This window comes from Pecten maximus, chromosome 12 (assembly GCF_902652985.1).
Source record: "Pecten maximus chromosome 12, xPecMax1.1, whole genome shotgun sequence".
Taxonomy (NCBI): Eukaryota; Metazoa; Mollusca; class Bivalvia; order Pectinida; family Pectinidae; genus Pecten; species Pecten maximus.
The window spans coordinates 27,216,912-27,240,814 of NC_047026.1; the positions used below are offsets into that span (position 1 = coordinate 27,216,912).

The following is a 23,903-nucleotide window of genomic DNA, read 5'->3' on the forward strand; positions in this document are numbered from 1 at the left end:
CATTGGTCTGAAGTGTACGATGCCTCAGTTTTAGAGATGGTAACAGTTAAAAACCCGTCCACGTCACACTGTAATACTCAACTCAATATTGGCAAATATTTTCCCGTCGATTTTCCCACTTCCATAACTAGTACACGTTGCATAAAGTATTAGTCCTACTTATAAATTTTTAGATTCTTGCCAGCAAGGCGCGGAAACTGGTAAGAGTTCCCAAGTACACTACTCAACAATCGTTTGTGGAACCAATCACTGAAAACAAATAACATCGTACATGAACAAAGAAATACGGTTTTATTGCGAAACACGGCGAGACAGATTGTACACAACAACCGATTTACTCTAGTTACTTCCTAAAAACAAATACCCTGTCCACTAGGAACTTCCTCAAAAACATGAACCTACCCACTAGGAACTACCCCAAAAACATATAACCTACCCACTAGGAACTTCCTCAAAAATATATACCTGTCCTGTGCCGGAACGGCGTTCTGATTATTATATTGAATCTTAGTGGTGCGCTAAAGTCATTACCTCCCTTTGGTGACGTCACCACTTTTTGCGTAATTTTTTTACAGCGTTGTGTTCTTTAGCAGACGACACGAATTTTACGTCTTTTGTAAGTTTCTGGTGTTAAATACCACACATTTATAATTATCATTGTATTTGAAAGATAATCCTATATATCGTGGATATTGTATATACGAGATTTAGATGAAAAAAGTTGATAAATGAAGTTTGTTTGTTTAGAAAGTGTCAGATAATCGGATAAGTTCAATGTCCTATGATTGACGAGTTATACTTTCATGTTAATTATTACCAAGCTCTCGCCAAGTCAATTGTTCATGAGGTGTGTTTATAAAATTACATTGATTAACGTCAATCGTGTCATCAGAATACCATAAATATTATTTAACGTGCTAGTTAGTCATTTTTATTGTGAAATGTTGTTCATAAGTTTTTCGTGATTGAAATCATACTTAAATCTGTGTCAGACACCCGGTACAATATATAGCAATGTGATTTGTATGGTATAAATCCAGTATTGTTATTTCGTGCAGAATATGGTTCCATCGTTCTGTATGGTACAAATCTAGCACTGTCAGGTTATAGAGAATATGGTTTTATCGTTCTGTACGTAACTGATAGTAAGTTTTTGTGTTCTTGCAGTGAATCTCGTTGAGAGTATTAATATATCCAGTCTTATGTTACGTGTGTCGTGAGAGCATGAATGCCCAGCTGGGTGTCCCTACAGCGTAAGTTTATACAGTAAATTCTGTTTAAATGCATATGCTAATATGCTATTCATGAATTTCATTGAAGTATGTCTGTATTATTAAGTAACTACAGTTTAGTGTTATTGTCAAGTTATTCGACAGTATTTCATGTATTTAGGCAGTATTAACTGTATTGACCAATAATTCGGTTAAGGAAAAAATGATGCAGAGACCTTTCACATTTTAAAATAATTCTAATAATTGTATGTGGATATTTTCATGATGATCTTGATGTATGAACTTATATCGACAACAATAGTCCATGTTGATTGGTTACATATTACACACTAGGTTTTTTGTAAATTAGATACTAAATAACATAATGTATTACATTATGTACATCATTATAAAGAGCAAGTTGAAATAAGATGATATGCTACAGAAATGATACTATTCAATGTATCTAATTGCAGGTTCATAGAACAGTTTTGTATGATATTAATGTACATGTAGGGTTATCACATTATTATGTACTATATTTGTAAGAACTGTTTTGCTTGTATCATTGCAGTTCTTACGGTGCTACAGTTGATGGTTAAAATAAACATTGATGGTACCCGTTTTCTGTCTGCCAGTCTTATTCGTAACGCACAAGAGATGAGGGGCAGAACATGTCCACTAGGAACTTCCTCAAAAACATATAACCTACCCACTAGGAACTTTCTCAAAACATATAACTTGTCCACTAGGAACTTCCCCAAAACATATAACTTGTCCACTAGGAACTTCCTCAAAACATATAACTTGTCCACTAGGAACTTCCCCAAAACATAAACCTACCCACTAGAAACTTCCCCAAAAACATATAACCTGCCCACTATATGAACTTCCTCAAAAACATATACCTGTCCACAAGGTGCCGTTTTGTTCCTGTCATCGGAATTTCTACCGTTTTCACCCTCTGTGTCAAGACCTGTCAGTTTGTGGTTCTGGCTCTCTGAATATTTTTGAGGTGAATGGTCAACTGACAATGATTTATCAGACAATGTACCTGCAGCTATTGCTGGAATCAGTTTTTCACTATCCTTGACAATTCCAATTTCCTTATTGTCACAGTGAGTTGGTCCATCACTGAAATTGTTATCAAAACTGCCATTATCATTTGAATGTGTTTGTACTTTAGTTGCTTGATTGGCATGGCAGTTTCTACCAAAAGGGCCTCTTTTCTTCTTTTTTTCACATTTCTGAAATGAAGGGGACTTTTGAAAAGATGTTGCCTGACCCCTGTATTGAGTAGAGTTTCTCATCGGTTGTTGCTCATTACTGAAATCTTCAGAAGACTGATCAAAGTAAATTTCCATCAAGCTAACTAATTTTGGTTTGATCCAATCCCAATTTGTGTGCATGTCATTATTACTGAAATTGAGCTGTCTCAGAGTATCTTGTTGATTTTGTCTTCTTTCTAAATGTTGAAAACCTGAAGTTTGCCTTCCTCTAGGAAAATCCCCTAAAAGCCCACTGATGCTATGTCTTGCCCCATCAAACTCAGGAGAGCATCGTCTATCTCCAAGATGATCAGGATGATAGTTTCTTCCATTGCATGAATTTGTATAATGCCTATTAAATTGAGCTTCATTTTGCTGTATATCTGGATGGCCAAATTGTTCAAGATAGCTTCTTCTTCTTTGCTGCTCCATCTGTCTCCTATTTTGTTCCTCACTCTGTCCAGCTTCATGACACCAAAACTGCTGATTTGGAAATTGCCTTGGAGGATTAAAGTTGTTCCATCCCCCTTGGAAACCTCGTCTATTCCGATTATTTCCGTGCATATCTGTACACATTTGAGAGTTATTTCCATAGTAATTTTGCACAGGAAACTGGTTCCCATTTCCACACTGTTCCGGCCTTCTTCCTGCATTGTTGTAGCTATGATTATCAGTACTATATCCTTGCTGCCTTGGTCCCCTCTCTCTGCTATAGTTTGAGTTGAATGGATGCATGCTTGGATGAATATACAAGTTAATGTGTATACAGATTTGACAATAGATGTCAGCGTGTTTATATTCACAAAAAGTGTCTTCCGTTCCAATATATGGATGGGAATATATCAAAAAAAAAATCACCAAAAAAGTGATTCCAAAACAACAATAAACAGGGTAAAGCAGAATAAAGAGTGACCACCCAGTTGTCCAGCAAACAATATAGAGGTACACAAAAATGTATGTGATGGCATCCAACTAAACAAGTATACGTCTACACTGTACCACAGTCCAGTACAACATCTCCACATAGCAAAGCAGAAGCACAGTTAACTACCATCTAGGTGGACCAGCCATTGGTTGGACAGTTTACATACCGTTGACTTCTTCCCGTGGAACACGGCCTGTTGGATGCCTGTCCGCTGAAACATACAATATATACTGTCTATCATCACATTTCAGGGTTCTAATTTAATATTTTACCCAGTTCTGAAGTAAGTTAATATTCACTTACACTCAGACCAAGAGTTTCAATAGTCAACAGAATCAAAATATATTTAAATTTCTTTTTAATATGTTATCTGTAATTAAACATCAAGTTTAGTATGATACAAAACTTAAGACATTGCATGATTGATTAGATAATCAAAACTATGATGTTACAAAACAGAAAATTCCAGGTGTTATTTAACAGTTGAACCTATTCAAGGTCTTCAATTTCTGTAGTAGATGTGACTATATATATATATATTCCTTAATTCTATAACTTAATTGTAGTTTATATTTAAATTGATGCCTTAATTGAAAGAATCTGAACACTAATATAAGCTTCTAACAAAGCATGTTCACAATACATTGTTATATCAATCAATTCAAAGAGTCATATTAACAGTAAATTTCACTTAAACTTTAAACATTCATGAGACTTCCATTTTGTAAGATGTAACTATATCTAGCAACTGGTCCAGATCAATCAGAAATGTTTCAACATACCTGAAATACTGCCAATGCACAAACCTTGTATATTATGATTTATATTATCCAAACCAACCAAAAAAACATATCATCTATAATTTAAGCCACTAATATATAATTATAATACAAAATGATATAACAATAAACTAAAACATAACTAAATTATTGTTATACATTTAAATTGCTAAAGCATAGGTTATTGGCAACAAGAGATCCCGAATGAGCTGTGGTGTCCTCAATTGATCCTGGAATGCTGGCAGGTTTTTTTTCACTACTTTGGGAATGGGGCCTATGGCTTTGGGATTGGAAAAATGTGCGGCAACAGGTAAATTGGGAAAAATGGACATAATGGTAAAAATAACAAGACAAATACATTTATATTTATTTAGACTCTAGAGCATTATCTCCCTTTATCAGGCCAGAATAACCAATAAAACGTAGACGGGATGGCACCATCCAGATTTTTAAAGACACAATTTTTTTATAGATCATTCAATTGGGAATTTTAACTGGTCGGATTGGGAAAACTATCCAATTTTACCGTGGGGAATGGGGCCTTAAATCGGCCCCAAAAAAAGCCCCTGGCTGGTGACAAGATAGGTAAAGCTCTTTACTCTTCTTTTCTTTCAATGTTTGCACAAGCACAAACTTTACACATAACATGAATGCCAAAATGTAGAAAAAGTTAGGGACTTTCTGTTAAATTGTAAATTACAAAGCAGTTAAAAAACCTATTGTAATACCCCTTTCTGTTAAATGTTTATCCTTCTTATACCTCTATAATTGTAAGATATTACATGTATTTTGTAATAAAGCAGGACAAGAAGAAACCCAGTAGATTTGGTCAGTGCCTCTAGTAGGCAAGTATATACTGATGATTAAACTTGCCCAAAAGGCAAATTCAAAATTTCTTGTATTGGTAATACTAATTCAGTTAACAAGTTTATTGGATTGTTGAGTTTTAACTTTGGGCAAATTGTTTTAACCTGAACTTGCCCAAAGCACCAGTGAAATCTTATTCTTGCCCTGAAAGAAGGTCTGCAACCCATCTGTCCTATTCAGAACTCAAAATTTAATTTCTTACCTTGAAAGAAGGTCTACAACTGTCCTGAACAATGGAAACTTTAAAAACTTTTTTTTAATATGAGCCAATGCAAGGCCAATGAAACTGCCTGAAAATGCTCACAACCCTATATGTATACAGTCAGTTATTTCAATGCATCATGACCAATGAATGGTAGCATGCAATTGACGGACACTCTTACCATTTGAGCTACCTGCAGGGCACCAAGTAGTGTTAAGTAAAGTCCAGTTCCACTATATTCCTTCCTCCTTCAACCCTGGGAAACATGCATGCCGGACCTTAGACTACCTTTGATTTTCTGTGGGTATTTAGTCGGGTGTGAAATCTAACTGTAACGACCCAGGGCATCCAGTAGACCCTTGAAAGTACGTTTTTGACTCCCCAAAATGAGATCTGACTTCTGGGTTTGAAGGGACATGTCTATTTGACATATGTTTTGACCCTTCAGATTTCTAAGAAATAGTGATTTGACTTCTGAAATTGCTAAAAGTCAAGGGTCAACTGGATGCCCTGCGACCAGATCAGGACTCAAACCTGGGACCTGGCTAGCTGAGCTCAAGACAGACGCTCTAAACATTTGAGCTAAGCGTATAATGTATTTTTGTATACCAAGAAGAGCATAGTTCATATGGCATACTTTTACATGTATTAATGCACATAAATGTACTTATGTCAAGGGGTAGAACTGGGACGCTGTAGAGGAGATCTCATATTTGGGAATCCTTCAAAGCTAGAGATTTTTTTATTTGTTACCTAAATTCAATATTTCTGTCATTTTAACGTCTAATTCCAACCTCCTCTACAGCAATCAGGCCAATCACATCAGTTTTAACAGAAGCATATATAACGGAGATAAGTAGAGAGATAAATAGCTCTTTATTTGCCCCTATAATCTATATGTGGTTGCCCCTGACCTTCCCACAATCCTTAGCAGTCACTAGGTTCAGTATTAACTTGATGCCATATATTAAAGTCATGGTGGGGTTTTTGAAAATATGAAATGTTATATAATTATGAATAGTTTCTAATATTGTTACTAATTATAAGTTAGTTTGTAGTTAGTGGGGTACGTCACACTATTTTAGGTTATCAATATAAATCAACAGCCAAAGTGATACACACATGCGCACATAGTTTTCTTAATCTAAATTGCAACTGGAGACAAAATTTTTAAGCACAAGAAAATATATGGAAAAAAACAGAATTAACTGAATATACATGTATGTCAATGCCATATCTTCTACAACTAAATTTCTCTTTTTTGTTTTATGTTAAAGATTTCCAATACGGTACTCTTAATTATGTTGTTTAAACACTATACTTACATGTTGGTGATGGTATTGACTTAAAAAACTTTGTAATAGACTGTAGCCTACAAAATAAATCAGTCTACACTTTACTATTGATTAATTAACTCATTCACATTCACAAATTTTCTTCAACTTTGCCAAATTCAGCACAAATCAGTTGAAAAATAAAATCAGGAAAATTCAAGGAAAAAAGGATGGAAATGCATGAAACAAGAGGCCGGTGGGCCTTAACATATGATCACCTGAGTTTTCTGAGTTTTGAAATATTACACATAATTATTGTAAACAGTAAAGAAAAAGGATGACGACACCCATACTCCAACAATGTTAGAGGTTTTACACGGCGAGATACTTTTGACTAGCGCCGTGTAACCTCTAACTGCCCATAGCCGATTTTCCCGATGCTGACGATGAAATTTTCAAAGTTCGTTTATTGCAAAAATATAGCGTGTCAACTTACATTTAAATGATCAACGGTGTCCAATATATATTTCTTTCCATAATCCAATGATTAAATGAGAATAATTTCGTAACAAACACATATTATGAAGTTTTCTTCTTCCGAAGCGGAGCAGAGCGCAAGCAGACAATACTGCCGTTAGTGATAGTAAAAATACCTTGTGATTTGCCGGTTAATACAAAATTGGATTACAACCTATGTCCTACAAGCGGAATACAACATAGTCCGTACCATTTCGTTCCGTTTGAAATAACGACAAATATTTTGTATCAACCTTTAGGCAGCCATTTTTAAAAACGACTAGAAAAGTGCTACAACGACATGGGCATGTATTTTGTGTGTTATACACCGTATTATACTATATATTTGTGTCTGCGACATACATATGGGATGAATATTGCATACATGATACGTAAACATCGTTGTAATGACCTGTCAACCTCTTAAGTATTTTTTTCAAGCATATTTAGTTCCGCCCGGATTTCGGGCGGAAACTGCATCAAAGAATTAGTGCTTCGGAAATAAGAGGTCGCAGTCGGCAAAATAATATCCGATAGAAAAAGAGCCGACCAGCGGCCTCTTATGTTATAGGAGTAACGACACCCACTGACACTGTCATTTGACTGTGGCTGTGGTCACATGAGCACACCATCTGGTGCACAAATAAAACAAGGACCGAATCTCGGGAAGTTATTATTTTATAAACAAACCCTTGTTCTGCCCTTCTTTTGTTCATTTTGTACATGGCAGTATGTAGCCATTCCTTGTAAACTTGTGACTTGACATTTCTCAGCACAGGAAACAGAAAAATCCGCGGTCAATTCAAGATCAGTCGTCTGCTTGCATTTGGAAAATCGATGTCATTGCAACGCTTATATATAAAGCAATTAGAGTTATCTCCCATCGGCCACTTGATAGAGCGGTTGCACATAAATTTGAATAAGTTTATATTAGTTATAGGCCTACAGTATATTGTTTATATTGTTTTACTTGTCAGTGTCGGCTTTATTGTGCCGCATTATCATAAGTCATTAACTTGCTTGAGTTTGAATAGAAGAAATATAATATGGTAAATTGTATGATAATATTTTCTCGACCTCGAATATGGCGCGGGAAGGACGTCATAATTAAATATTTTTGCCTAGGCAGAAATCGAATTTTGCCTAGGCAAAAATAGAATATTGCCTAGACAAAAATAATATTGCCTTGGCAGAAATAATTTTGCCTAAGCATAAATCGAATATTGCTTAGGCTATAATATTTTTGCCTAAGCAATATTCTATTTTTGCCTAGGCAAAAATATTTAATTATAACATCCTTCCCGCGGCATACTCGAACGTGTAAAATCTCCAAACCCTCGCGACACAACGTTGGTATTTTAAATGTCCTTTCCGGCAACTTTGTGTGTATAAAATATAATAAAGAAAATTATTTGTGAAGAAAAGACTTTTATTTTTGAACATAAACTTGGCTTTACCAGAGACTTGTATATCACATGTGATATACAAGTCTCTGGCTTTACAAAAAACAAGTATAAATGTGGACGGACAAAACGTATTCCTATGTGCATATTATTCATTGTATTTCCTGGTATGCTGCATTGGTCTGAAGTGTACGATGCCTCAGTTTTAGAGATGGTAACAGTTAAAAACCCGTCCACGTCACACTGTAATACTCAACTCAATATTGGCAAATATTTTCCCGTCGATTTTCCCACTTCCATAACTAGTACACGTTGCATAAAGTATTAGTCCTACTTATAAATTTTTAGATTCTTGCCAGCAAGGCGCGGAAACTGGTAAGAGTTCCCAAGTACACTACTCAACAATCGTTTGTGGAACCAATCACTGAAAACAAATAACATCGTACATGAACAAAGAAATACGGTTTTATTGCGAAACACGGCGAGACAGATTGTACACAACAACCGATTTACTCTAGTTACTTCCTAAAAACAAATACCCTGTCCACTAGGAACTTCCTCAAAAACATGAACCTACCCACTAGGAACTACCCCAAAAACATATAACCTACCCACTAGGAACTTCCTCAAAAATATATACCTGTCCTGTGCCGGAACGGCGTTCTGATTATTATATTGAATCTTAGTGGTGCGCTAAAGTCATTACCTCCCTTTGGTGACGTCACCACTTTTTGCGTAATTTTTTTACAGCGTTGTGTTCTTTAGCAGACGACACGAATTTTACGTCTTTTGTAAGTTTCTGGTGTTAAATACCACACATTTATAATTATCATTGTATTTGAAAGATAATCCTATATATCGTGGATATTGTATATACGAGATTTAGATGAAAAAAGTTGATAAATGAAGTTTGTTTGTTTAGAAAGTGTCAGATAATCGGATAAGTTCAATGTCCTATGATTGACGAGTTATACTTTCATGTTAATTATTACCAAGCTCTCGCCAAGTCAATTGTTCATGAGGTGTGTTTATAAAATTACATTGATTAACGTCAATCGTGTCATCAGAATACCATAAATATTATTTTACGTGCTAGTTAGTCATTTTTATTGTGAAATGTTGTTCATAAGTTTTTCGTGATTGAAATCATACTTACATCTGTGTCAGACACCCGGTACAATATATAGCAACAATGTGATTTGTATGGTATAAATCCAGTATTGTTATTTCGTGCAGAATATGGTTCCATCGTTCTGTATGGTACAAATCTAGCACTGTCAGGTTATAGAGAATATGGTTTTATCGTTCTGTACGTAACTGATAGTAAGTTTTTGTGTTCTTGCAGTGAATCTCGTTGAGAGTATTAATATATCCAGTCTTATGTTACGTGTGTCGTGAGAGCATGAATGCCCAGCTGGGTGTCCCTACAGCGTAAGTTTATACAGTAAATTCTGTTTAAATGCATATGCTAATATGCTATTCATGAATTTCATTGAAGTATGTCTGTATTATTAAGTAACTACAGTTTAGTGTTATTGTCAAGTTATTCGACAGTATTTCATGTATTTAGGCAGTATTAACTGTATTGACCAATAATTCGGTTAAGGAAAAAATGATGCAGAGACCTTTCACATTTTAAAATAATTCTAATAATTGTATGTGGATATTTTCATGATGATCTTGATGTATGAACTTATATCGACAACAATAGTCCATGTTGATTGGTTACATATTACACACTAGGTTTTTTGTAAATTAGATACTAAATAACATAATGTATTACATTATGTACATCATTATAAAGAGCAAGTTGAAATAAGATGATATGCTACAGAAATGATACTATTCAATGTATCTAATTGCAGGTTCATAGAACAGTTTTGTATGATATTAATGTACATGTAGGGTTATCCAATGACGCCTCGGTTTTTCTTTGATCTTTTGTTGGCGATATATTGCATACTATGTGATATTTCAAATATCACATATGTGATATCTGAAATATCACATGGCATTTCTGATTGGTCCATGCCTCAGTCTTGAGGCGGGGCCAATTTCAAATGTAGGCGTGACAAATGAACAAAGACAGGAAATGCATTTCAAACAAAATTTAATGAAATACGAGTGCCGTTTAGAAACTTTCCGTCTTCTTTCTTCACCTTGTATGCACGTACAGCCCTGCTGCGATGTACCGTTCTGTCCACGAGTTGTTCATCAAAACCTGACCAAACAGAATATAAAACCCTGTTCATATTTTATTAAGTAAAATCTATTTTAACAGGTCAGTAAAAAAAAGCATACATTACATGATTACATATAAAATTTCAGTCATTTAAAAAAAAAATGGTTATACAGATTACGCTAAATGTAACAATATACTTTCGTTGCACAAAAATCCTATCATAAACAAAATAGTGATGAAAATGATAACAAGACGAGTGGATAAAAATACCGATTAACCGATTCATTGATTTCTTTAAACAATTTCACGGATTTTGAAAGGATTATGTGACATTGTGAACGTCGAAATTTACGAAAAACATTTCATTTCACAATTTGTTCAAACGATATGATTTTAGACTTACCTGCTTGGTAAAGGGAAGTAGCGCAGGTCCTCTTTCCGGAATGGTTTATGTAATTTCCCTCGAATCCTGCAGCCTTTCACATGTTTTTCACATTACCATTCAGTTCATTTACAACAATTGGCTGAACTAATTCCTTGGTATCAACTATTCCAATGTCAGTAGATACCGTGTCACTATCTTCAAGTTCATACTCATACTTATCTACGGCCTGTGATAATGTTATATCGTCGAGGTCAGTGAACACATCGACATCAGTGATCAGTACCTGATCCACAGGGGCATGTCTAGTTTTATATTACAAAAAATAGTCGGAAATACCAATCCGACTATTTTTTGTAATATAAAACTAGACATGCCCCTGTGCCTGATCCGTCATGGTTGACAGTCTCACTAGAAATGAATGGGCTACTGTGACAGAAAACAAAACGTGTCAGAAATTGGCGGGAAACATATCACAGTGACAGGTTCTGAGCAATTTTATAGCTCCACCCCTAGGCACGTGGGTGACAAAACCTCGGCTGTCATTGGATAAAACAGATACAAAATGGGTACTCGTGACGTATCGCATATATCACACTCGTGCTACGCACTCGTGTGATATATCCGATACATCACTCGTACCCATTATGTATCTATTACTTATCACATTATTATGTACTATATTTGTAAGAACTGTTTTGCTTGTATCATTGCAGTTCTTACGGTGCTACAGTTGATGGTTAAAATAAACATTGATGGTACCCGTTTTCTGTCTGCCAGTCTTATTCGTAACGCACAAGAGATGAGGGGCAGAACATGTCCACTAGGAACTTCCTCAAAAACATATAACCTACCCACTAGGAACTTTCTCAAAACATATAACTTGTCCACTAGGAACTTCCCCAAAACATATAACTTGTCCACTAGGAACTTCCTCAAAACATATAACTTGTCCACTAGGAACTTCCCCAAAACATAAACCTACCCACTAGAAACTTCCCCAAAAACATATAACCTGCCCACTATATGAACTTCCTCAAAAACATATACCTGCCCACTAGGACCTTCCTCAAAAACATATACCTGTCCACTAGGACCTTCCTCAAAAACATATACCTGTCCACTAGGAACTTCCTCAAAAACATATACCTGCCCACTAGGACCTTCCTCAAAAACATATACCTGTCCACTAGGAACTTCCTCAAAGACATATAACCTGCTCACTATATGAACTTCTTTAAAAACATATACCTGCCCACTAGGACCTTCCTCAAAAACATACCTGTCCACTAGGACCTTCCTCAAAGACATATAACCTGCTCACTATATGAACTTCTTTAAAAACATATACCTGCCCACTAGGACCTTCCTCAAAAACATACCTGTCCACTAGGAACTTCCTCAAAGACATATAACCTGCTCACTATATGAACTTCTTTTAAAACATATACCTGCCCACTAGGACCTTCCTCAAAAACATATACCTGTCCACTAGGACCTTCCTCAAAAACATACCTGTCCACTGGGACCTTCCTCAAAAACATATATCATGGTCTTCTTCCCACATCCATGCAATCACACAAATCGATAACAATTACGATATATAACCTACTGTTAATATATTATCACTTTTACGTGAAAAATAACCAAAGACACCATCATGATTAACAAAATATCAGATTCAGCTCCCTTTCCCTCTCAAATCGTTATGCGTTTGTTTATTACGATGCTGTGTCAATTCCAGTCTGTGAAACTGCCATTTTGTGGAATGTTTGAAAGTTTGACTGCGATGTAGTGTCACGTCCGGTCAAACTGCCATTTTGCGGTCTGTGCTTTAATTTGGTCCTTCAGCTGTTTCGCAAAACAAATAGCAATGACCTGTAAACAACACAGAAATAAATATTAACTTAGCAAGCAAAGATATAAATCAGTACAAACATCAATGAAATAAACAACAGAGACACACCTTGTAATGTCGGTAATGTCTACTGTATATCACAACAACAGAGACACACACTTTGTAATGTCGGAAATGTCTGTATAACAACAACAGAGACACACACTTTGTAATGTCGGAAATGTCTGTATAACAACAACAGAGACACACACTTTGTAATGTCGGAAATGTCTGTATAACAACAACAGGGACACACTTTGTAATGTCGGAAATGTCTGTATAACAACAACAGAGACACACTTTGTAATGTCGGAAATGTCTGTATAACAACAACAGATACACACTTTGTAATGTCGGAAATGTCTGTATAACAACAACAGAGACACACTTTGTAATGTCGGGAATGTCTGTATAACAACAACAGAGACACACACTTTGTAATGTCGGCAATGTCTGTATAACAACAACAGAGACACACACTTTGTAATGTCGGAAATGTCTGTATAACAACAACAGGGACACACTTTGTAATGTCGGAAATGTCTGTATAACAACAACAGAGACACACTTTGTAATGTCGGAAATGTCTGTATAACAACAACAGAGACACACTTTGTAATGTCGGAAATGTCTGTATAACAACAACAGAGACACACTTTGTAATGTCGGAAATGTCTGTATAACAACAACAGAGCCACACTTTGTAATGTCGGAAATGTCAGTATAACAACAACAGAGACACACTTTGTAATGTCGGAAATGTCTGTATATCACAACAACAGAGACACACTTTGTAATGTCGGAAATGGCTGTATAACAACAACAGACACACACACTTTGTAATGTCGGAAATGTCTGTATAACAACAACAGAGACACACTTTGTAATGTCGGAAATGTCTGTATAACAACAACAGACACACACACTTTGTAATGTCGGAAATGTCTGTATAACAATAACAGAGACACACTTTGTAATGTCAGAAATGTCTGTATAACAACAACAATGACACACACTTTGTAATGTCGGAAATGTCTGTATAACAACAACAGAGACACACTTTGTAATGTCGGAAATGTCTGTATAACAACAACAGAGACACACTTTGTAATGTCGGAAATGGCTGTATAACAACAACAGACACACACACTTTGTAATGTCGGAAATGTCTGTATAACAACAACAGACACACACACTTTGTAATGTCGGAAATGTCTGTATAACAACAACAGGGACACACTTTGTAATGTCGGAAATGTCTGTATAACAATAACAGAGACACACTTTGTAATGTCGGAAATGTCTGTATAACAACAACAATGACACACACTTTGTAATGTCGGAAATGTCTGTATAACAACAACAGAGACACACTTTGTAATGTCGGAAATGTCTGTATAACAACAACAGAGACACACTTTGTAATGTCGGAAATGTCAGTATAACAACAGCAGAGACACACTTTGTAATGTCGGAAATGTCTGTATAACAACAGCAGAGACACACTTTGTAATGTCGGAAATGTCTGTATAACAACAACAGGGACACACTTTGTAATGTCGGAAATGTCTGTATAACAACAACAGAGACACACTTTGTAATGTCGGAAATGTCTGTATAACAACAGAGACACACTTTGTAATGTCGGAAATGTCTGTATAACAACAACAGAGACACACTTTGTAATGTCGGAAATGTCCATGTCAGGAGATAACAACACAGCACGGTGATACAGAATTAATCTGTGTATCGCAGATGCTTCACTGAAATAGGTTGATATTTTGATAATTTTTGTTGTGTGCCTTATTTTCACTATTTCCCGATGAGTTGTTTAACATCTGACGGACTAGGCCTATTTCCCCACCAAAATTACATACTTAGTACATTTATTGTCTAAATTCGCCGCTACGTACACAGAAATAATGTTGCTGCTCCCGACTGTTTACCTGAGGTATGAATATTCCTAGTGTGCTGCCCCCTATGATCAGAGTGTTACGCTGTATCCATACGCCGAGTCTGTAGAGACATCCTTCGGGATGGATCACCGTTTCGACCTCCGCCATCTGTTACAAACAAAGGGTTAACATAGTCCATGAGAAGGGTATGCGATTTTGTTGTTGTAGATCCTTAATTTCTTATAATCAGATATCTACAGCATTATGTACTTGTACATTTGTATCTGATCTTTTATGCTTGAAATTCCTATAGGGAAATTAGGGGTTGCATTGGAACCCTTTGTTATTTCAAAAGAGCAATATATTCCTTTTTCATCCTATTTGACTGATTTCAAATAAAAGTTATAATCACATAACCCAATTTCAAAAACGAGGTTTTTATTTTTGTTTTGTTTTTTTTTGTTTATTTTTGTTTTGTTTTTTGTTTAATTTAACGTTTTATTAACAGCCAGGGTCATTAAAGGACGTGCCAGGTTTTGGAGGTGGAAGAAAGCCGGAGTACCCGGAGAAAAACCACCGGCCTACCAGGCAACTGCCCCACGTAGGTTCGAACTGGCGACCCAGAGGTGGAAAGGTTCTATTAATGTAATTGGTAGTGTAAACCGAAAAGAAATTGACCACCCATAGTTATCGCCCTTATATTTACATTTAAGAGATGTTCTCATGTTTTGTCGGAGATGAAACGAAGCAAAGTAGATACACTTATTAAAAATTGGACCGTTTAAAAATGTTCCTATTCTAACTCCAAACTATGAACGTTAGATTCGAAATCATAAAAAACGACGTGAACCGACAAGAGACCAGAGACACCTCTCGATATCAGGGACCTATATAGACAGGTCTTTCAGTAAGGTAAGTTTGAATTGGGTCTCGATACTCACCGGTCTCTCTAAAGCACCATTGCCACATAGAATGTTGATTTTGTCTCCCTAAATAAAAAAATATATAAATCTCAAGACAAACCATCAAAACAACTGCTCACAGGGACTTGACACAATATCCCAATTCATTGTCCGTATACATTAATATAAAATATATTCTGGGTTAGGATGTGTGCCAAGTCCCACCGCATCCGCTTAGGTGAGAAACCTACATGTATCAATCGTATAATAGTTTTTCATTGTGTTTTAAGCGACAATATGCAATGTACATAGCTAGACATACAATGTATACTGTAATGTTAGATATCTTCTAAAGTAATGTGCATATGATATATGTGTCGGCTTGAAAAATGAAATGGTAAATGCGTTTTGGCTCAAGATTCTTGAAAAGAAGATCCGGAGTGATCCGATGTAAGATAGATGGGCTACGATATCACAACACTACATTTCCTGTACATACCGGGTTAAGGATACAGCACGAGAATGGCACGGAACATCTCTCGTGGCTGGGGTTTACGTCGGAACAGTTGAAGTAGATGTTCTCATTCCAGTCCTTGTACCCGGAGTCTGTATTACTGACACCACAACAGTCCATCTGAATACCGGAAGTTAGAGCAATGTTAATCACACTCTTATTGCTACCAGTACAGGTACAAAATGTAGTTTAGCTGGTTCCCTCAGAACATTAAAATGTAAAACATGATGTATCATGATACAATTGCATTGTTGAATCCATGGATATTAAGTACTCAAAACAAAATGTACATATGCTTTTGTTAAAGATAAAGATAAGATGATTTAAAATACTTTCTTTAACTTGTTAACAGAATGTCAATACTATTCGATAACTTTCTTTAAGAACCTGATAGCACACCACTCATTCTAAATATAGATGGATTCTCCCGATAATATAACCGTAAAAGTTGTTCTCATCTCCACCATTCTCACGTCTGTACATTTGAATAAGTAGTGAAATTCGTCCACTACAAAGGTGCGACAAAATGCCCACTTCCGATTTTGTTTTTGGGCATTGTGCCATCTCCCAGTATTTATGGGAAGTTTCTGTTAAAGTATTAAAATTAACATAAAGTTAATCTATTTTTCTTAGAAAGGCGGGTCAAATATTGGTCAAGTTTCTTCCTCTAAAATTCACCCATAGAAGCATATTGAATGCTAAAATTCCATATTGACAAGAATTGGCCCGTAAGTGTTTTAATGGTATTTTTATATAGTATTGGCTAATGGTCTCATGATTCTTGAAAATAGAGCTTGGCCTGATTTCATAAAAACAGATTTTAACAAAATTATCAACATGAAGCTTGAATATTAATCGGTACATAGGACTAGCAAGTTTTGATTAATTCAATTAAAAAATCATTCTAAACTTTACTACTATATTGTATCTCTAGATGATATCGGCCTAGCTCTCAAAGTTTAGGAGTGGAAGATCACAAGTCAAAAATTCGATTACAAATTTCAAATGAATTTGTTCTATGGTTTTCGTTGTTTTGGTAACCCTATATTTCGGATCCATGGAGAAATATTTGTTTCACTAATGTATGGAATAATTTCAGTTGCAATTCGATTGGCAGATTTTGGCTCTTAATTTTACGATAGACCTAAAAAATAGACTTTTTGTCTTGTTCACAGAGCTTCCGTTTATATTCTAAGAAACTTCCATTATAGTTAAATGTTACACCAAAGAAGCTAAAAATACCCATGAAATTAGATACACTCTGACTGTTTGATTTGCGCTCAAATTATACACGTTTGTTATCCTCTAGTTTCCACGTATTGCAGTATTTTTAATCACATTAAGGGCTGTTTGCAACCTACAGCAGATTCAGACTAAAGAATAGTAGGTCAACCGAAACAAACTGGGTTGAATTGAAAATGTGTATAGTGGTTTGGTTTCATTGCAGACCCTAGTTCCTATATAGAGAACATGACATTAATGTGATGAGACCTAGACGAAGTTCGCAATATATATAACGTCGTCCACAAGGTACATAAATAGAGGATATCTAACAGTGTCTTCAGTAATACCAAATATATTTCACGAGTGGGGCTAATATTTTGATATTTTTCACGAGTGCGCAGCACATTTTTTATCAACGAAAAACCTACCCCGTATGCTAACTAGGCCTACAGCGATAATTTGTAAACAAAAAAGTAGTTTCCCCTGTCCAGGTGCTGACATATATGTCGGGCTTTCTGATTGGTCAATTATTTTGGTATTTTCTAATCATTAATTTGATTGGTCAAATCAGTAAAAGTGATATTTTTCACTAGTGAAAAATATCACTTTTATAGAATGAATAATTTTTGATATTTCACTGGTAAAAATGTAATAAATGGCAATAGTTTCTGTTTGATTATAAAAATTCATGAAATTGTCTATCGTTTTTACCATTTCTTGAATTCCATCGATGAGATCTTGCATGTCGGGATCATCTCTGTATTTGACGATGGCATCCCGCAATGTATCTTCCGGTACAATATTGAGGGTGTCGAGTGTTTCCGGTGAGAAATAGAATACAAAGACGAAGACCACGAGAGCAACTTCCGCAAACAATAGTAAACCCACAAGGGTATGGTACTGAAATATAGAGATGTATACAAGCTGTGTAACATGTGATTGTGAAACAGAGAGGAAGAAAACAAAAATATCCCCCAGAGCGGAGTGTCCAGGACTTAAACTTGAGGTCAAGTACTTAATCTATACTCTGTATTAATATCTGAAGCACATCATGATTTTCGGCTTGACGTCTTTCCTTCCTTCTCTTTAGTTAGTTTCGACCATTGAATCATGCGCGTGCGTGACACTGCCATTTATTGATGAAGTGGACCATTCAGACAGTATAGGATTTGACCTTTTGACCCTTGCTGGCGCTGCTGATTCGTTGTGACGTGTTTTTCATAGTCATATGATGTATATGTAGTATTCGTCTTGTAATTAAACAGAAACCTCCCTAGTTGTCTCCCCTAGATGTCTGCTAGGACATGTTTTTATTGGCATATACTTTAAATTCTCATTAACCTCTAACTCGACGTAAATCGTAAAAAACACTAAGTCAACTGCAGAACATTCCAAATTTAAGTTCCTAGAATTTTTATTTATTGTCATTTTACATCTGTCTGTGCCCTTCTTTTCATCCTATCAGAGTTTACATAAAACAAATACAAAATATCACTATACTGGTATACATGTACATCACAAAGTCATTTTGAAGACCACAAACATTTACAGTGTACATACACGTATTGTACTTTAGATTGGTTTGATATCATTACAATGGCCCAACTGATCAAATGGTGATTAGGCTAATCACTAGCTGTTTAACAACAATCTCAAAATTCTGATAACATCTTTTCTGGTAAAACTTACTTGACAAAACTTTATGAAACTATAACACTCGTTAGTCTCTTCCTACGGTACCTGGCCGTTTTAAGGAATAAACACACTCAGGTTTTAAAGCTAGGGGAAAATGAGTTTTTCACTGATCAAGTGATTAAGCTAATCACCTTTTGAGCAACTGGACCCAGGGCGACGAATGACAAAGATATATTGGACACAGACATATTGTTATTTTACAATCCTTACTATAGTGAGGAGGATGATGTTTTCTCTGAGCGAACCGAAACAGCCGAAGAAGGCGACGAGGAATGTGATGGAACCGCCCACACACATGACCATGATGGACGGGTCAAACAGGAAGTCGACTATATGTAACACGACCTTGCCCTTCAATACCTGTATCCATATCCCGAGGCCGAGGGCTCCAGCAGCGGCTAACTGTAACAATGGTTCAAGAGTATCTGAATAGGTAATGTAAGTAAAAACAGGGATATTTTACAAGCCTATTGGTGCAATATTACAGAAGTAGTTTGATCAAGTTTTAGTATGTATCATGACAAACTGTGGGCCTTGCTGTTGGCATGTACTAATTAAAGTAAATACAGTAATTGTTAAGCCGTTTGTGTTTCAACAAAACATGCAAAACTGTTTTTAGGGGTTGGGGCACAATAAGTTCATTTGTATCACGTATATCGCACAAAATTATGAGCAATGTCGTTTTGCTCACAGGTATCTAAAGCACACAATAGGGGCATTAGTTTGACCAGATTTTACTTTATAATATGTTTAAACACTTATTCTATTTTGACCTTGAAATGCAAACGGCGGTTGTGAATGATATCAAACATATATAACATATAAAGAGGTATTTCAAACATCAAAAATGCTCTTTTATTTGACACTATAAAGAGCTCTAGATATTGTTAGAAGACTATTTTTAGGAAAAAAGTTCAACCGCGGAGTTTGGGGTAAAAGATGCATATTTCTGAAAAAGGCAGCAAACTCACCAGTTTAACAATTTGTCTTAAAAACGTCCTTCTTACTTTGATCAGATGTCTTAATTAAATGTCTTGATTAAAATGCCTGTCTTTATGCCCTATTTCTGTAAAATTATTCCATAGACAATTGTAGCGTACAAGCATGGCTATTCTTTAGGTTCAAGTGATTATTTGTGTGACTTAGAATTATTCCATGCTACATCTTACCACTAAGTAGCCTTATAGAAGAAACTGTTAGTATCTTCAGCAATGTATTGGTGATTTTAAGAAACTAACTATGTCCAAACAAACATTTTAATATATTACATTGTACATGACTATTTTTGTGCAAATTTGTAGATATATAATTATTCTCGTTTGAATTTCAACATTATTCTCCTATATATGTGGTCCACTGTACATGTGACCATAGTGAAACAAAGATTAGTCATGCAAACTACTAGCTATAGAGTCATCATACATGTAACTAAATACTTGTACTGCCAAACAGAACATACTTATATCGTGAATATCTTGTGCTAAGTACAAATCGTCAACAGAAAAAAAGTTTAACTGGACTCAAGGAAACTGAACGGGTTTCTATTTTATATAACATACATGAATTGGGTACCAGATGTTAATGTATGTATTTACGTTATTCTCCCTGACAATAATATATTTGTACTTTCGTTTTACATATATGTATATATAGAGAGAGAGACTAAGTTAATACGTAAGCCTTACGTAACAACGAACTGGCGAACGTAAATTTATTTTATCAGGTTTTCAGCTACATTGGGGATTTTAAAGACAATATATGAAACGTGTAAACAGTTTTTTATTAAGTCTGTGGAAGCGAAGAAAGAAAAAGAAAAAAAGAAATGCACACATCTAAAATAGCTTTCGGTATGCATATATATACGTGTATAGCCCTGGAAGACTATTATGTAACTCGTGGTTTACCTTTACTATATATATAGCCTACAGGTAACACGAAAATGTAATTACAGATACAATATACCTGTATAAAGAGCTTATCTTCGTCTGGTATTTACCACCAACAATGGTTCAGTCCTTGATTGGTGCAAATGCCACTATTCAAATAGATTTCCCCTCTGAAATTTCTCAGAATATGTATCGATCTATGTGCATTTAGCATTGTGGTTTGGTAGTCAATTTCGTTTTTGTGAACTATGAGTTTCAAACAAGAATACTCAGTTGTTTGACGGTAACCCGAGTTTCCTCTGGCCCCAACACACGATGTTAGACATTTTGAGGGATTCTTGTTTATATTGACTGACAGGTGCCCACTGCCTACCGCACATCTGTCGTTTGGACCGGAACTAGCATATATGGTTTGACAGTTGAAAAGAAAAACTTGTGAAGTAACAAGAACGTTCTCATTTTCTCACCTCATTGTTTTGAATCTGATAGTGAAAAAGTGTTTTCCCATTGGAGATTATTAACATAATATGGAACTTATGAATGTTGTAATGCCGTGACGTAGATAACCTTTGACCTTTTTAATGTACATCACCTTTGACCCCAGATCTTATATGCATATCTTTGTTTCGTGTCAATTGGAGACTAAGTGACATCAGTGTTGTCATTAACTTGAGGTACACAAGAGTAGGTGTAAGGTGTACCGTAGATCGTGATCTAGGGAACATACATGTAATATACTTTGTTGAAGCAGTGGTTTAGAGGCGTGAGGAGGGGGTATATACATGTGTGTAAACAAAACATGAAGGGTTTGGTATAGTTAGGCAGGTGGACAGCACAGATTACTGGAATAGGAATTTTATACCTTTGTTAAACAGGAATCTTATTGCCTTAAACATTTTTAAAGCATGTTTAGAAGCAGGGCAGGGCGAAGGATATGATATGTATGTTAAAAAAACAAGGAGCGCTTTGTTTGGTGGTATGTGAGACACTTGCCTCAATAATTTCGAAGAATCAAATGAAAAAAAAACCTTATATTGTATACATCTGCACTTGCATTGTACATTTACGTTCGTACATTTTTGTAGACGAAGACACATGTGTAACCTATCTAATATGTACAATAAGTAGCGTAATTGTCTACGTACACCTGGACAAAGGACGACTGACCACAGGTAATTTAGACACCTGTAATTATTTATGGATATTATTAGTTAATGGCATCTGTCACGACAACATCCGCTTATTCATCATTGTTTTAGTATCGATATACACACGGAGCATATAGGCAACGTATTATTGTAGATATTGGAAATCTCCGACAATATCCCTCCGGCGATTCTCAAAGCATGTTTTGTTTCTGTTCCTTCGTTATTCTTTTTTTTCAGTTTTCAATGTCAAACTACATGTACTGTATCTAAACACTACATCATTATTTAAATTGAACAAAATACAAAGAAAACTTTGAAGTTTACATCTCCAGAACAATATTGAACAGCGATTACAAATATTGCATTACGAGTCAAAAATTATTAGTAAAGAATTTTCGGGTTGACTTTCCCACATTGTCAACGCCATTCTATTGAGGACTGTCGTTTTACCTGAGGATAGTATTTAACCTTTCAATTAACAGTTTTGGTGTGTGACTATACCGGGGTCTAATTGATAATGTAAAAGACACTGTACAGGTGAATAATACTAATACATGTACGTAATGTGTACTTACAAAGAGAATCAGGTTTGTGAAGAAGAGAATATACTTGACACAGCTGTTAACTTCCGATCGGTCGAGATAGCTGTCCCTTCGTCTAGGCTGTGTTTGGAGACGTCCATCCTCCATATTGTTTTTCTGTCACGACTCCAGCCTCTACGGCCTTACCTGTGTAATATACAGGTAAGATACGTACAGGTGTAATTAATAGCACTTCTAAGTACATGACATACTGGCTATGTATGCGTGTTAATTAATATTAATTCTCCTAACAAAGACATTAATCTAACAGACTGCATGTAAAGCATTATTCATTTATTTTCAATATTATGTCGATGTGTCAGGCGATAAGAAAGTGACGAACTTATATATTAGAGACGTTGGAAAACGTACACGTCTAATGCGGTCTGGTATGACGTGTGACAATGCAGTGAAATCCACATGACTGCACAGGCTATATTTTATATAACCTTCTACTTCACGTCACAGTACCACGCTTAACCTCTACCCTCTTTCCAAAACTAAACAGTTTTCAGTTTCTTTATTAGCTTAAGTTTCACAACTTATTAAAAATCATTACACATCAACACATATACAACGCTGCATATACACTCCGCATTTCTAATAGTATTACATACAATATCACACTATTTCATCACTAGTAATATATGAAAAAAAAACATATGCTGGAGAGTGCTATATTGTAAATTAACAAAAAACGTATTAAAATAGAAATATTCAAACATACCAGTTGTTGCCACTGAGAAATTTTGTAGATTTATACTATACCTCTATATACCACAAAACATATCCCTCCTCATCCTATCCTTTCTCGTCTTAGATGGGAGGGTTATGATTTCCCAAGGATGTCTGATTCTTGGGTTATTCAAACCTCATACTTTTTGAGCGAATATCTGCATAAAATTGACACATATTTACAGAGTGATACTAGTTTTCTATATCACGATTATTAAATATTAATTTCTTATCTACCAATCTCGATCTCAAAGTCATTGACTGACATTCTTAGTTTTGCGATTAGCCTCGACTATTAATATTGACGGACTTCATAAGATAATCAGAGTTGCCGTCCCTTATACGCACAACAGGGACATCATTTCCCTATCCAAGGTCTACAAGTAATACAAGTATGAACCGTGGATAGGAAGCTTG

At 35.6% G+C, this 23,903-nt stretch overlaps 2 protein-coding genes across 3 annotated transcripts; both read right to left on the bottom strand.

The window, feature by feature from the left end:
* Positions 1–268: 268 nt before the first annotated feature.
* On the bottom strand, positions 269–23,763 carry LOC117339176 (tetraspanin-5-like). 2 transcript variants are annotated; one of them, XR_004535128.1, is made up of 9 exons: positions 23,520–23,763; positions 22,746–22,898; positions 19,347–19,538; positions 18,153–18,341; positions 16,203–16,337; positions 15,743–15,790; positions 14,853–14,969; positions 12,126–12,887; positions 269–2,119 (listed from the first exon to the last, which is right to left on the bottom strand). XR_004535128.1 is itself a non-coding variant. In XM_033900618.1 (7 exons), the coding sequence occupies exons 1-7, from the start codon at positions 22,857–22,859 to the stop codon at positions 12,807–12,809; spliced, it is 876 nt and encodes a 291-aa protein (XP_033756509.1). In that variant the 5' UTR covers positions 22,860–22,924; the 3' UTR covers positions 12,612–12,806. The 2 variants fall into 2 exon arrangements, 1 of the variants encoding a protein (XP_033756509.1); XM_033900618.1 differs by lacking the exons at positions 269–2,119; positions 23,520–23,763 and having other exon boundaries at positions 12,612–12,887; positions 22,746–22,924.
* On the bottom strand, positions 2,051–7,855 carry LOC117338959 (GATA zinc finger domain-containing protein 14-like). The gene is made up of 3 exons (XM_033900323.1): positions 7,733–7,855; positions 6,578–6,624; positions 2,051–3,615 (listed from the first exon to the last, which is right to left on the bottom strand). Exon 3 carries the CDS (start codon positions 3,212–3,214, stop codon positions 2,051–2,053), a length of 1,164 nt encoding a protein of 387 aa, XP_033756214.1. The 5' UTR covers positions 3,215–3,615; positions 6,578–6,624; positions 7,733–7,855.
* Positions 23,764–23,903: the final 140 nt, after the last annotated feature.